The 14800-nt window shown below is 47.6% G+C and overlaps 1 protein-coding gene across 1 annotated transcript; it reads right to left on the minus strand.

The window, feature by feature from the left end:
- Positions 1 to 441: 441 nt before the first annotated feature.
- Positions 442 to 14797, minus strand: LOC311115084 (rab GTPase-activating protein 1-like; the record flags this gene model as incomplete). Its single annotated transcript, XM_084190294.1, has 5 exons — positions 442 to 3367; positions 3814 to 4011; positions 10967 to 11038; positions 12809 to 12892; positions 14711 to 14797. Coding segments are annotated over 5 exons (564 nt in total), but the record flags the coding sequence as incomplete, so codon positions are not given.
- Positions 14798 to 14800: the final 3 nt, after the last annotated feature.

The following is a 14800-nucleotide window of genomic DNA, read 5'->3' on the forward strand; positions in this document are numbered from 1 at the left end:
TTATTTATTTATTTATATTAACCGATTTCCTTATATGAACTGTAACTCAGTAAAATCTTTGAAATTGTTGCATGTTGTGTTTATATTTTAGTCCCATGTACTACTATTATTACTATTATGTATTACTACTATTACTATTATTATTACTATTATTATTATTACTATTATCATTATTATTACTATAACTATTACTATTATTACTATTATTGTTATTATTATTATTAATATTAGTATTATTATAGCAACAGGAATCTGATATTCCTTCTATTGATCATGGAGCAGGCCATAAGAGATCCTATAATTCAGTGAATAATAAGAACTCTTTATGGACCAGGAAACAAGCAGGGACGAGAGGATAGGTAGTCTGACCTCTGACCTCTAAAGTGTATGATCCATCCATACATTAGGATGAGAATAAGAATGAAACTAACAACAAAGTGGTCTGAGTTCACAGCTTTATATTAAAATGCATTAAGTATAGACAATAATGTAACCTACACAATGTTCCACACGTTCAGTAATGTTGGATGAATGAATGTACATTTTGGCATGTAATGGATGAGACAGCAGTTTGTCTGACATTTAAGACAACGGAAAGCTTTTGAGCAAAAAAAACATACGTCATGATCATCATTAATCTGTAACACAGTACATCATTATTTTAGGCAACCGTATTATTTAGTTCAGTTACAGGAGTAGAAATACAAAATAAAAAATAAAAACGTAATCATTATCATCATTCTAATGCTTCTTATGTACAACCCAGTGCCTTACAGAACGACCTCTTTGTTCTCAGTACATTACACAGGCCTTCCTTCCACTGACATCAACACAGACTTAAAGGAAAAATCCACTGCAAAACGCATCAAATTGATGATGTGGCAAGTGACACTTGGCTTCTTGAATGCTGACATGCAAAACATTTTGAGACTGTATCAACAGTGGACTAATGAAAAAAAGACCAAAAGATAGGTTTTGAGTGAATTTTTCCTTTAAGCAAGCTTAGAAAGATCCCATACATTATAAATATGAACATTAAGGTGCAAAGTCCCCACCCCGACCACACACACAGACTGTCAGTAGAGAGTAAGACCTTCCCCAATATGGACACAGACGTATAACGGAACGTTCAGACCGAAATATATTAAGTAGAACAACAAACATGCCTCTCTTAATAAGGAATCATTCAACAATGTGCACCAGACTCTTTCAGAGAGAACGCCAGCTTGACCTCCGACAACCCCTGACCTTTGATGACCCCTGACAGTTCAGTCTTTGTCTGGTTCACTCTGCCACATAAGAGTGCACACAGCCTGTGATTGACGACCAGATAATACCCGTGTGCTATTTCTCTCCTTCTCAGGAGTGTAGGTGGCTGGCTGGCTGTGACCTGTCTGTCTATGTCTATGTTGGGAGAGTGGGGTCCATGACTAGGTCTGGGTGGGAGCGCCGTGTCGTGGAACTAAGATAAGATGGCATAAACCATGAACTTGACTGATGAGGTCAGAGGTCATGAGGGGTCATCTAGTACAGAAGCCAGAGGAGCAGCTGGTCTCAGATAGGAGGAGTCATGTGGTTGCCGCCAAAATGGAACCCTATTCCCTATATAGTACACTACTTTTGACTGGAGACCAATAGGATGCCATTTCGGACGCAGCCATGGAGGGAGGAGTCCCAAAGGGGGGAGGTTGTGTTCTACGTCTGTGGGTGGAGTCTGAGGCAAGGGAGGGCCACACCCATATCTGTCTCTGCAACTCCAGCCACTGAGCTCCCATGCTTTGAGCCCAGCCAGGCCCGGACGACCCAGCAAGCGCACTGTGAGGACAACGCCAGGACCACCTACTAGTAGCCTCTGTATGCTACTACACTGAGCGACCGGACAGACCCCAGGCTGCTGCTAATATATCTACTGTTAGCATGTACATAATGTTTCCCATGTTCCCCTCAACCTTCACATCAAGGCTTTGTCAGTAAGATCCTCTTCCTCATATAACTCCACCCTCAGCCTCTATACAGCACCCAGCTCCTATCCTGCTCAACTTCACAGGAAGACCACGCTCAGAAACATCATCAGTCATACAGGTAACTGCCAAAATAAAGGAAACACCAACATAAAGGGTCTTAATAGGGCGCTGGGGCACCACGTGCAAAAACAGCTTCAACGTACCTTGGCATAGATTCTACAAGTGTCTGGAACTCTATTGGAGGGATGCGACACCATTCTTCCACCAGAAATTCCATAATTTGGTGTTTTGTAGATGGTGGTGGAAAACGCCATCTCAGGCGCGGCTCTAGGATCTCCCATAAGTGTTCAATTGGGTTGAGATCTGGTGACTGAGACGGCCATGGCATATTGTTTACATCGTTTTCATGCTCATCAAACCATTCAGTGACCACTCGTGTCCTGTGGATGGTGACATTGTCATCCTATGGGGGTATAGCCATGGTAGCCAAAATAATGGCCTATCCAGCATTTTTATACATGACCCTAAGCATTGGTGGGATGTTAATTGCTTAATTAACTCAGGAATCACACCTGTGTGGAAGCACCTGCTTTCAATACACTTTGTATCCCTCATTTCCCCATTTCCATTATCTGGGCAGATACCTGTACATGCACACTGACACTCCCCTTAATGCTCACACACGCACATTAATAAACACACCCATACATACACTCTGGTGTGTTGTCTTCACTTATACATGTCTATACACATGCATGTTCATAAATCATACATATCTAGAAAAAGAAAGGTATCGTAGAACGGAAATGAGAAAAGCTCAGTTTGAAAAGGAGGAGGCTGTTAGTTAGCTCTGGTCGTCTCCAGATTACAGCTGGAGTTGTAGTCTGCCGAGGGAAGGCCAGTAAAATAGAGTGTTGTTTTTCCCATGTCTGGAGAGAGGACAGTTCAGGTAGCTCTCTAGAACTCCTTCCTTCCCTGTTAAATATCAGTAGTATAAAGACTATCGTTGAAGCCTCTCTTTTCTTTTCTGTTTCTTTTTTAATGAAGTACATCGTTTCGTTTGGGGCAGTGGTACCTTTGAGCTCAGTCCTTATTTAAAACCCCTGTCATGTCGTGGCGAGGTTTGGTTTGCTCCGGTCAAGTTAGTGGGTAGTACCCCTGACCAGGGGGGAGGAGGGGGGAGGAGGGGGGAGGCCGGGAGCGGGACATGGAGGTTTGGGAGCAGCAGGGGGGAGAAGGAGACAGTCTGTGGTCGAGGAGGAGAGGAGGGGGGTCTCAGGTTAGGTAGTCTCCTTCCCCTGTGCTCCCGTCACGGTCTTGATGGAGGTTAAGGTTCTGTTGAACCAGGTCTTCTTGGCTGCCTGGACCTCGTTCAGGGCCAGACCCAGGGTGTGCTCCAAGTCCTGCGGGGAAGAGAATATACAGGAAGGAGGTTAGGCAAGGAGCTGTAGGGCTAGCCTGGGGTAATGGAACTGGAGACTGAGACTAGAATTCATTAAAACTTGTATTGACTCAAATTCCCTTTAGGAATTAATTCATTAACTGTTAGGATATAGTAGCTGAATTTAAATTAAGTGATATCAGTAGACCTCAGTTGCTATAGCCAGGTGAGTTGTTGCTATAGCCAGGCAGGTTCTTTGGTCTGGGTTAGGGTCAGGGTTAGAGGTCAATACCTGTGTCTTTGGTCTGGGTTAGGGTCAGGGTTAGAGGTCAATACCTGTATCATTGGTCTGGGTTAGGGTCAGGGTTAGAGGTCAGTACCTGTATCATTGGTCTGGGTTAGGGTCAGGGTTAGAGGTCAGTACCTGTATCATTGGTCTGGGTTAGGGTCAGGGTTAGAGGTCAGTACCTGTATCTTGCACTCTGCCTCCACCAGTTGTAGTTTGGTCTGGGCCAGTTCCAGCTCCATCTCTCTGAGCTGGTTCTTCAGACTCTCCTTCTCCTCGTCCGTCTCTTCCTCACTGCCCTCCTTCATCTTCTTCACTACCTTTAGACGACCCTCCTTGTTGAACAGGATAGAGCACTTCTCACAGCCCTCCACCTTCAGCTGGGGGAAAGAGAGACATCATAGGCCAGGTTAACACATTACATCTCTAACCCTAACCTTATCCCATTAGAGATGACCCTCCTTGTTAAGGAGTATACTGTCCTTCTTACAGCCTTCTACCTTGTACCGGACACGGGTTAGACCAGGACACAGACTATACCACTACACTACACCACATAAATCAGGTACAGGTTATACCACTACACTACACCACATAAATCAGATACAGGTTATACCACTACACTACACCACATAAATCAGGTACAGGTTATACCACTACACTATATAAATCCGGTACAGGTTATACCACTACACTATATAAATCAGGTACAGGTTATACCACTACACTATATAAATCAGGTACAGGTTATACCACTACACTATATAAATCAGGTACAGGTTATACCACTACACTATATAAATCAGATACAGGTTATACCACTACACTATATAAATCAGGTACAGGTTATACCACTACACTATATAAATCAGGTACAGGTTATACCACTACACTATATAAATCCGGTACAGGTTATACCACTACACTATATAAATCAGGTACAGGTTATACCACTACACTATATAAATCAGGTACAGGTTATACCACTACACTATATAAATCAGGTACAGGTTATACCACTACACTATATAAATCAGGTACAGGTTATTCCACTACAATACACCACGTAAAACAGGTACAGGTTATACCACTACACCTCAGTGTCACGGATTCTGCCGAGGCTGCCCCTCCTCCTTGCTCGGGCAGGCTGTGGCGTTCGTCGTCACCGGAATACTAGTTACTGCCGATCTATGTTATATGTGTCTATGTTGCACCTGTTGTCTATGTCACACACCTGTTTCCCATTTGTGTAATCACGCCTACCCTATTTAACCCAGGTGCTCCCAATGTGTCTTGTGCGTGGTTGTTTTTCGTTTCGTGTGTCGTTTGGTGAGCGGGTTAGTTCCTTCCTGCGTGAAGGTATTGCTGTGTTGTTTTCTTTACTCAAGTTCAGTAAAGTACGTTTCCTCGAGTTCTGTGTCCTGCGCCTGATCCACCGCATTACACTGACACTCGTTACAGAACCACGCACCAACTATGGAGTCAGCAGGTACAGCTCGTCAGTCCGAAGCTATGGAGGAACGTTTTCAACGACAGGAGAGTGTCATCCAGGCGCTCGGCACCGCCATGGAGAGGGTGATGAACACGATGGACCGTTGGGAGAGAGGTGGCCTTCCCACACCTCCTCCAACCACTCTACCACCCATACCACAGTCCACCCCTGGGCCCAGTGGGATTCGGCTCTCGCTCCCGAGGGCATATGACGGTACACCAGCCGGGAGTCAGGGTTTCCTGCTCCAGGTAGAGCTCTACCTGGCAACCATCCACCTGGCGCCCTCGGGATACGAGAGCGTGTCCGCCCTCATCTCCTGTCTGTCGGGGAAGGCGCTCGAGTGGACCAACGCCGAGTGGGGAGGAATTGACGCTGCATCGGTCCGCTACGAGGAGTTCACCCGCCGCTTCCGGGCGGTATTCGATCATCCACCAGAGGGGAGAGCGGCGGGCGAGCGTCTGTACCACCTACGACAGGAGAGGAGGAGCGCCCAGGATTTTGCGCTGGAGTTCAGGACATTGGCAGCCAGCGCTGGATGGAATGAGAGGGCCCTGATCGACCACTACCGGTGCAGCCTATGGGAGGACGTTCGGCGGGAACTGGCCTGCAGGGATACCAATCTCAATCTGGACCAACTGGTGGAGATGTCCATCAGGCTGGATAACCTGTTGGAGACCCGCGGACGTTCTGATCAGGGCTCATTCATTCCATCCCCCAGAACCTCCGACTCTACCCCCATGGAGCTCGGAGGTGCTGCACTTAGGGAGACCAGGAGAGGGGCCGTCCCCTGCACCAACTGTGGTCGCAGAGGACACACTGCGGTTCGGTGCTGGGGAGGGTCCCCAGGGAATCGAGGCAGTAAGCAGAGCACTGGTCGACCATCTCAGGTGAGTAGGCACCTGACTCACCCAGAGCTCCCTGTTGGTCAGTTGTTCATAGAGGTTGTGTTTCCTGAGTTTCCTCCTCATTCCCAGCATAAGGCGCTAGTAGATTCAGGCGCAGCTGGGAATTTTATTGATCGTCAATATTCTCTTAGGTTAGGGATTCCTACTGTTCGTGTTGATGTGCCTTTTCCTGTCCACGCTTTAGATAGTCGCCCGCTAGGGTCAGGTCTAATCAGGGAGGTTACCGCACCACTCTCTATGAGGACGTAGGGGGGTCATGAGGAGAGGATTAGTCTCTATCTGACTGATTCTCCTGCGTATCCTGTGGTGTTGGGACTTCCCTGGTTAACCACTCACGATCCCACTATTTCCTGGCAACAGAGGGCTCTCAAGGGATGGTCCAGTCAGTGCTCGGGGAGGTGTGTAGGGGTTTCCTTAGGGGCTACTACGGTGGAGAGTTCAAACCAGGTCTCCACAGTGCACATTCCTTCTGAGTATGCCGATTTGGCTCTCACCTTCAGTAAGAAGAGGGCGACTAAATTACCACCCCATTGTCCAGGGAATTGTGCGATAAATCCCCAGGTAGGCGCTGCACTTCCCCGGAGTCACGTGTATCCTCTGTCACAGGCGGAGAAGGTGGCTATGGAAACATATGTCTCTGAATCGCTGAGACAGGGATACATTCTGCCTTCCACTTCACCTGTTTCCTCGAGTTTCTTTTTCGTGAAGAAGAAGGATGGTGGGTTACGCCCGTGCATTGATTACAGTGGGCTTAATCAGATCACTGTCAAGTACAGCTATCCCTTACCTCTGATGGCTAGTATGACGGAATCACTGCACGGGGCGCACTTCTTCACGAAATTGGATCTCAGGAGCGCGTACAATCTGGTGCGTATTCGGGAGGGAGATGAGTGGAAGACGGTATTCAGCACTACCTCAGGACACTATGAGTACCTCGTCATGCCATACGGGTTGATGAATGCTCCATCAGTCTTCCAGGCCTTCGTCGATGAGATTTTCAGGGATCTGCACGGAAAGGGTGTAGTGGTGTATATTGATGACATCCTCATATACTCCGCTACACGGGCCGACATGTGTCCCTGGTGCGTAAGGTACTTGGACAACTGTTGAAGCATGACCTGTATGCCAAGGCAGAGAAATGCTTGTTCTTTCTGGAGTCCATCTCCTTCCTAGGGTACCACATGTCCACGTCTGGGGTGAAAATGGAGAGTGAACGCATTTCGGCCATGCATAATTGGCCGACTCCAACCACGGTGAAGGAGGTGCAGCAATTTTTGGGATTTGCCAATTACTACCGGAGGTTTATCCGGGGCTTTGGTCAGGTAGCGGCTCCCATTATCTCATTGCTGAATGGGGGACCGGTGCGTTTGCGGTGGTCAGTTTTGGCGGACAGGGCTTTCAATCGTCTGAAGAGCCTGTTTACCTCGGCTCCAGTGCTGGCTCATCCGGATCCCTCCTTGGCCTTCACGGTTGAGGTGGACGCGTCGGAGGCTGGGATAGGTGCTGTACTTTCCCAGCGCTCGGGCACACCACCCAAGCTCCGCCCCTGTGCGTTATTTTCTAAGAAGCTCAGTCCAGTGGAGCGCAACTATGATGTGGGGGACCGAGAGCTGTTGGCCGTGGTCCAAGCCCTGAAAACGTGGAGACATTGGCTTGAGGGGGCTAACCACCCTTTTCTCATTTTGACTGACCACCGCAATCTGGAGTACATCCGGGCGGCGAAGAGATTAAACCCTCGCCAGGCAAGGTGGTCAATGTTTCTCACCCGTTTTTGTTTCACCCTTTCGTACAGGCCAGGCTCCCAGAATGCTAAGGCAGATGCTCTGTCCCGACTGTATGACACGGAGGAGAGTTCCGTGGAGCCCACTCCCATACTTCCGGCGTCGTGTCTGGTGGCACCAGTGGTGTGGGAAGTGGACGCGGACATCGAGCGGGCGTTGCATAACGAACCCACTCCTCCCCAGTGTCCAGAGGGTCGTGTGTACGTTCCGCTGGAGGTCTGCGATCGGTTGATCTATTGGGCTCACACGTCACCCTCCTCTGGTCATCCTGGTATCGGTCGGACAGTGCATTGTCTTAGTGGGAAGTACTGGTGGCCCACCTTAGCTAAGGACGTGAGGGTTTATGTTTCTTCCTGCTCGGTGTGCGCCCAGTGTAAGGCTCCTAGACACCTGCCCAGAGGGAAATTGCAACCCCTACCCGTTCCACAACGACCGTGGTCCCACCTATAGGTGGATTTCGTGACGGATCTTCCTCCCTCACAAGGGAATACCACGATCCTGGTCGTTGTGGATCGGTTTTCTAAGTCCTGCTGCCTCATTCCTCTGCCCGGTCTCCCTACGGCCCTACAGACTGCCGAGGCCCTATTTACACACGTCTTCCGGCACTATGGGATACCTGAGGATATAGTGTCTGATCGGGGTTCCCAGTTCACCTCAAGGGTTTGGAGGGCGTTCATGGAACGTCTGGGAGTCTCGTCAGCCTTACCTCAGGGTTTCACCCCGAAAGTAACGGGCAGGTGGAGAGAGTCAACCAGGAGGTGGGTAGGTTTCTGAGGTCGTACTGCCAGGACTGGCGGGGGGAGTGGTCGGCGTTCCTCCCCTGGGCAGAGATGGCCCAAAACTCACTCCGCCACTCCTCCACTAACCTTACTCCTTTCCAGTGTGTATTAGGTTATCAGCAGATTCTGGCACCTTGGCATCAGAGCCAGATCGAGGCACCTGCGGTGGATGAATGGTTTCGTCGCTCGCAGGAGACCTGGAACGCTGCCCATGTGCGCCTGCAGCGGGCCATCGGGCGGCAGAAGGCGAGCGCCGACTGCCACTGCAGTGAGGCTCCGATGTATGCACCGGGGGACCGGGTCTGGCTCTCGACCCGAAACCTGCCCCTTCGCCTGCCCTGCCGGAAGCTGGGTCGGCGGTTTGTGGGGCCTTTCAAAGTCCTGAGGCGATTGAACAAGGTATGTTATAGGTTACAGCTTCCTCCTGAGTATCGTATTAACCCCTCGTTCCATGTGTCTCTCCTCAGGCCGGTGGTAGCTGGTCCACTCCAGGAGTCTGAGATACGGGAGGTCTCTCCGCCCCCACTGGACATCGAGGGGGCACCGGTGTACTCGGTCCGTTCCATCTTAGATTCGAGGAGTCGGGTGGGAGGCCTGCAGTATCTCGTGGAGTGGGAGGGGAACGGTCCGGAGGAGCGGTGCTGTGTCCCTAGGAGGGACATCCTCGATCCCTCCATGTTGAGGGATTTCCACTGTAGTCATCCGACTCGCCCCGTGCCGCGTCCTCCTGGCCGTCCCCGTCGGGGGGTGGGGGTACTGTCACGGATTCTGCCGAGGCTGCCCCTCCTCCTTGCTCGGGCAGGCTGCGGCGTTCGTCGTCACCGGAATACTAGTTACTGCTGATCTATGTTATATGTGTCTATGTTGCACCTGTTGTCTATGTCACACACCTGTTTCCCATTTGTGTAATCACGCCTACCCTATTTAACCCAGGTGCTCCCAATGTGTCTTGTGCGTGGTTGTTTTTCGTTTCGTATGTCGTTTGGTGAGCGGGTTAGTTCCTTCCTGCGTGAAGGTATTGCTGTGTTGTTTTCTTTACTCAAGTTCAGTAAAGTACGTTTCCTCGAGTTCTGTGTCCTGCGCCTGACTTCGATCCACCGCATTACACTGACACTCGTTACACTCAGAGCATCTAAAGGCGTCCGCATGCTTCCCAGACGAAACAGTTTGATAGGGTCTGTGTATATATTATGACGACATTTTGTGATGTTTTATGTTTGTTTTGGACTTTGGTTAGGGTTTTTTCGAGCATGCAACATTTTTTCTGGAGGCAAGCCCTTCGTCGGTGATTGGTCAATAGTAGGGAGTCTTAAATAAAGTATTTGTTGTCATTCAATGAGAGACGACTCGTTTACATTTTTTCATTGAAAAATACTGCACCAAACATCTTTGTTAGATGTAAAATTGCGCGACTAAGATCTCTTCGGCAAAAACATCAAAATTAATGTCAGATATCTTGAGTTATCTTAGATTAATTCTGACTATTTTGAGGAAGTGTATACTGGCTACGGCGTCTCAAAATCGACAGACAGTACTATTGCCGCTTTCTTCTCGTTTTTCAAGCGAAAGTCTCTTAAGGGAGAGTCAGCGCACCCCGCCAGCGGGTGGTGTGCGATTGAGTAAGTACAGGCTGCTGCTGCAGTAATGCGTAGTGTGGTTGTGAGGTGGGTAGCAGGGTGATGATAAGAAGTCGTAAGTGGCAGACTGAGTGTCTCTCTGAGGGTCTCTCCTCTACTGGAGAGACAGTCCTCAGCTGCTTCAAGAGCCCTCTCATCCTCCCCACCTCTACCCCCTATCACCTCATCTAGCCTGGAAATGAGAAACACTACAGCCCTGGTTGTACTTAACAACCACTATCACTGTTCACGGACAAAGAACTGGGCTTTTCTTTCTGTGTCATCAAAAGGGAATCGAAATGGATTATTTCTCCTAATCCTCATATAAGACTACTAAGGTGTGCATATAATTACACTAAGGCTATAATCATGTTTGTTGATACTACACACTTTACGTTCTACATGAGACTAACCTGTATACATAAAGATAAAATAAAGCTAATGTTAACTCGCTAAGCGTACAGCACATGAATGACAATCAGAACTACATACGCTCACACACCCACACAAAGAGAGCATCTACATTTGAATACAGTAGTCTGTCATGTTACACGATTGCGTGTCATGTGATTGATTGTGTGTCTTGTCTGTCATGCGTTTGTGTGATGTCACGTGATTTAAGACAGTGGTTTGTCATGTGATTATCTGTCATGTGATTGTGTGTCAGGTCATGTGGTCTGTCATGTGATTGTGTGGCAGGTCATGTGACCGTGTGTCAGGTCATGTGACCGTGTGTCAGGTCATGCCATGATGGGGACTCACCCGGATCTTCTCCACCTCTCCCTTGTTGGCGGTCTGCTGTTTCTCCAGACGCTCACTGAGCTGAGAGCAGATCTGCAGGGGTCAACACAGAGGTCAAAGTTCAAACAGAGCACTGAGGTCAACTCCACACAGACAGACAGACAACCTTGTGGGGACGTATTGGACTGTGTGGGGGAGGCAAAGGTCGGATGGGGGTAGGGGTGGGTGGAGGCAAAGGTCGGAGGGGGTAGGGGTGGGTGGAGGCAAAGGTCGGAGGGGGTAGGGGTGGGTGGAGTGTCTCTAAAATGAGAGGTTCTAAAGTGTGAAAAGATGACATAACGGCTCATCCCACAGACAGAGATCATCCAAATAATGTATAACCTGCTCATAACAAAGCCTTATCATCCCACAGCTAATCCCCCTCCTTCAAAATAACCACTAGACTATGAGTGACTCAGAGAAACCACACGTCCCTGTGAGGATGGAGCCACAGCCTGACTGGGGGTTCACTGTCCCTATCTCTCAGCCTGCTGTTCCTGATGTGGGTGTGTCCCCAACCTTCTCTCTACTCCTCTGTCCCTATCTCTCAGCCTGCTGTTCCTGATGTGGGTGTGTCCCCAACCTTCTCTCTACTCCTCTGTCCCTATCTCTCAGCCTGCTGTTCCTGATGTGGGTGTGTCCCCAACCTTCTCTCTACTCCTCTGTCCCTATCTCTCAGCCTGCTGTTCCTGATGTGGGTGTGTCCCCAACCTTCTCTCTACTCCTCTGTCCATCTCTGTCTTCCTGCTCTACCAGTCCCTACTTGTTCCCTGTCTCTCTCAGCCTTCTGTTCCTGATGTGATCACCAGCCCACCGCTGGTCCCAGATCAATTCACAGGAATCCATTACCACTCTCTACCACACATCACACTGTCAGTAGGCCTGTTAAAACAGCCTCAGCACCGCACCAGCGACCAGAAAGGAACTATTTTTAAACAACGCATCTCCTCACCGTTTTTCTGCTTTCGGATCTGAAGTGGAGCTTTCAACTGGCACATAGCAGCCAGCGGAGCTGCTACCATCAATTTGATCATTTTCTGTCATTTTCAATTTCCCCTATTCATATTTTTAGATTCCAGTAAAAGATGGCGACGGCTGTTTTAAAATTAGCGACACTATTTCTGCTGGCCCTCAGTGCCTTTTATGCACTTCAGTGTTGTGTAATGTTGCTTTGGTGATGTCACTTAGAGTTTGTGTAGAGGATAAAACACATGGATAGGATGACTTTTACTGCTTATTAATATAACATAACTATTATTACTATTACTATTATTACTATTGTTATTATTACTATTATTACTACTATTATTGCTACTATTATTATTACTATTATTACTATTACTATTACTATTATTACTGTTATTACTACTATTATTATGACTATTGTTATTATTACTATTACTATTATTAGTATTATTATTACTATTATTATTATTACTATTACTATTACTATTATTACTATTATTACTATTGTTATTATTACTATTATTATATTACTATTATTACTATTATTACTATTATTACTACTATTACCATTATTACTATTATTATAATTGCCATTATTACAAATATTATTATTACTATTATTATTACTATTATTACTATAATTACTATTATTATGATTATTATTACTATTATTAGTAGTATTATATTTATCCATTTTGATCAACACTTACTGTAGATAAATTACCAAACGGCAAATTTACATCCGTAGTCCCTAGGTAAGTAATAAATATGATGTTGTCACTATGTGGAATAAAAATAAAAACAACTTTATACATATAAAATAAAAATAAAATGTTATATCTCCTGTCAACCTCTTACCTGTTTGTACTCTCCTATGATGGAACCATTATTCTTTATCTCAGACTCTGATTTGTCCAGCTCCCGTCTGCACATCTCTTTCAGCTGTGGACACATGCACGCAGACACACACATTGATATTATACACTGAATTAATGAATTTTTACATTTTACATTTTACACAGGGTCTCCCGAGTGGCGCAGTGGTCTAAGGCACTGCATTGCAGTGCTAGCTGTGCCACTAGAGATCCTGGTTCGAATCCAGGCTCTGTGGTAGCCGGCCACGACCGGGAGACCCATGGGGCGGCGCACAATTGGTCCAGGGTAGGGGAGGGAATGTAGCTGGCAGGGATGTAGCTCAGTTGGTAGAGCATGGCGTTTGCAACGCCAGGGTTGTGGGTTCGATTCCCACGGGGGGCCAGTATGAAAATGTATGCACTCACTAACTGTAAGTCGCTCTGGATAAGAGCGTCTGCTAAATGACTAAAATGTAAATGTAAATGTAGTCATTTAGCAGACGCTCTTATCCAGAGCGACTTACAGTTAGTGAGTGCATACATTTTCATACTGGCCCCCCGTGGGAAACGAACCCACAACCCTGGCGTTGCAAGCGCCATGCTCTACCAACTGAGCTACAGGCTGCCTGCTTTGACCTACATGATAACCTCATCTCAGTCAGAGTCAACTGTCCTTGGGCCTGTATAAACTGCCTACTTTGACCTACATGATAACCTCATCTCAGTCAGAGTCAACTGTCCTTGGGCCTGTATAAACTGCCTACTTTGACCTACATGATAACCTCATCTCAGTCAGAGTCAACTGTCCTTGGGCCTGTATAAACTGCCTACTTTGACCTACATGATAACCTCATCTCAGTCAGAGTCAACTGTCCTTGGGCCTGTATAAACTGCCTACTTTGACCTACATGATAACCTCATCTCAGTCAGAGTCAACTGTCCTTGGGCCTGTATAAACTGCCTACTTTGACCTACATGATAACCTCATCTCAGTCAGAGTCAACTGTCCTTGGGCCTGTATAAACTGCCTACTTTGACCTACATGATAACCTCATCTCAGTCAGAGTCAACTGTCCTTGGGCCTGTATAAACTGCCTACAGTAGAGACACACTCAAGGAGGAGTGTGATGTAGTCATCAAGAGGACAGCAACAGATGCCCCTTGAGACTGTTTCTCCCGTAAGTGGATGTCATGAGAAATAACTTAGAGAGAGCAGGTATTGGCAGCTCCTGTGTTGGGCCAAAGTCATGTCCTGGAACACAGGCAGTGGCCACAGTGCATATGGGAGCACAACATCCCCCTCTGTCTTAAAGACAGAAAGAGAGAAACAACACTGCTTTCCAATCAAGGTGCATCAACAGACGAGCAATCTGAAGATGGAAAAAACATTCAGCAACTCTCAGAAGGGGACCTCCATTGTCTTTTCCAATACTAACGGAATCTTTTATTTTATTTTAAATAGACAGCCGGACAGTCAGACAGCTAGCTAGCCAGCCAGACAGACAGACAGACAGACAGACAGACAGACAGACAGCTAGCCAGACAGACAGACAGACAGACAGACAGCTAGCCAGCCAGCTAGACAGACAGACAGACAGACAGTCAGTCAGTCAGTCAGTCAGTCAGACAGACAGACAGGCAGACAGCTAGCCAGCTAGACAGACAGACAGACAGACAGACAGACAGACAGCTAGCCAGCCAGACAGACAGAGACAGACAGACAGACAGTCAGACAGACAGACAGCTAGCCAGACAGACAGACAGTCAGACAGATAGCTAGCCAGACAGACAGACAGACAGACAGACAGACAGACAGACAGCTAGCCAGCCAGCCAGCCAGACAGACAGACAGACAGACAGACAGTCAGTCAGTCAGACAGTCAGACAGACAGCTAGCCAGACAGACCTGTGCAGACTCCTCCTCTAGTCGTCTCTTCTCATCCTCTGAATCCACCAGCTTCTGTTTGGTCATCAACAGCTCCTTGTTCAGAGCGTC

The sequence above is a fragment of the Coregonus lavaretus genome (assembly GCF_964263955.1).
Source record: "Coregonus lavaretus genome assembly, contig: HAP1_SCAFFOLD_3532, whole genome shotgun sequence".
Classification (NCBI taxonomy): domain Eukaryota; kingdom Metazoa; phylum Chordata; class Actinopteri; order Salmoniformes; family Salmonidae; genus Coregonus; species Coregonus lavaretus.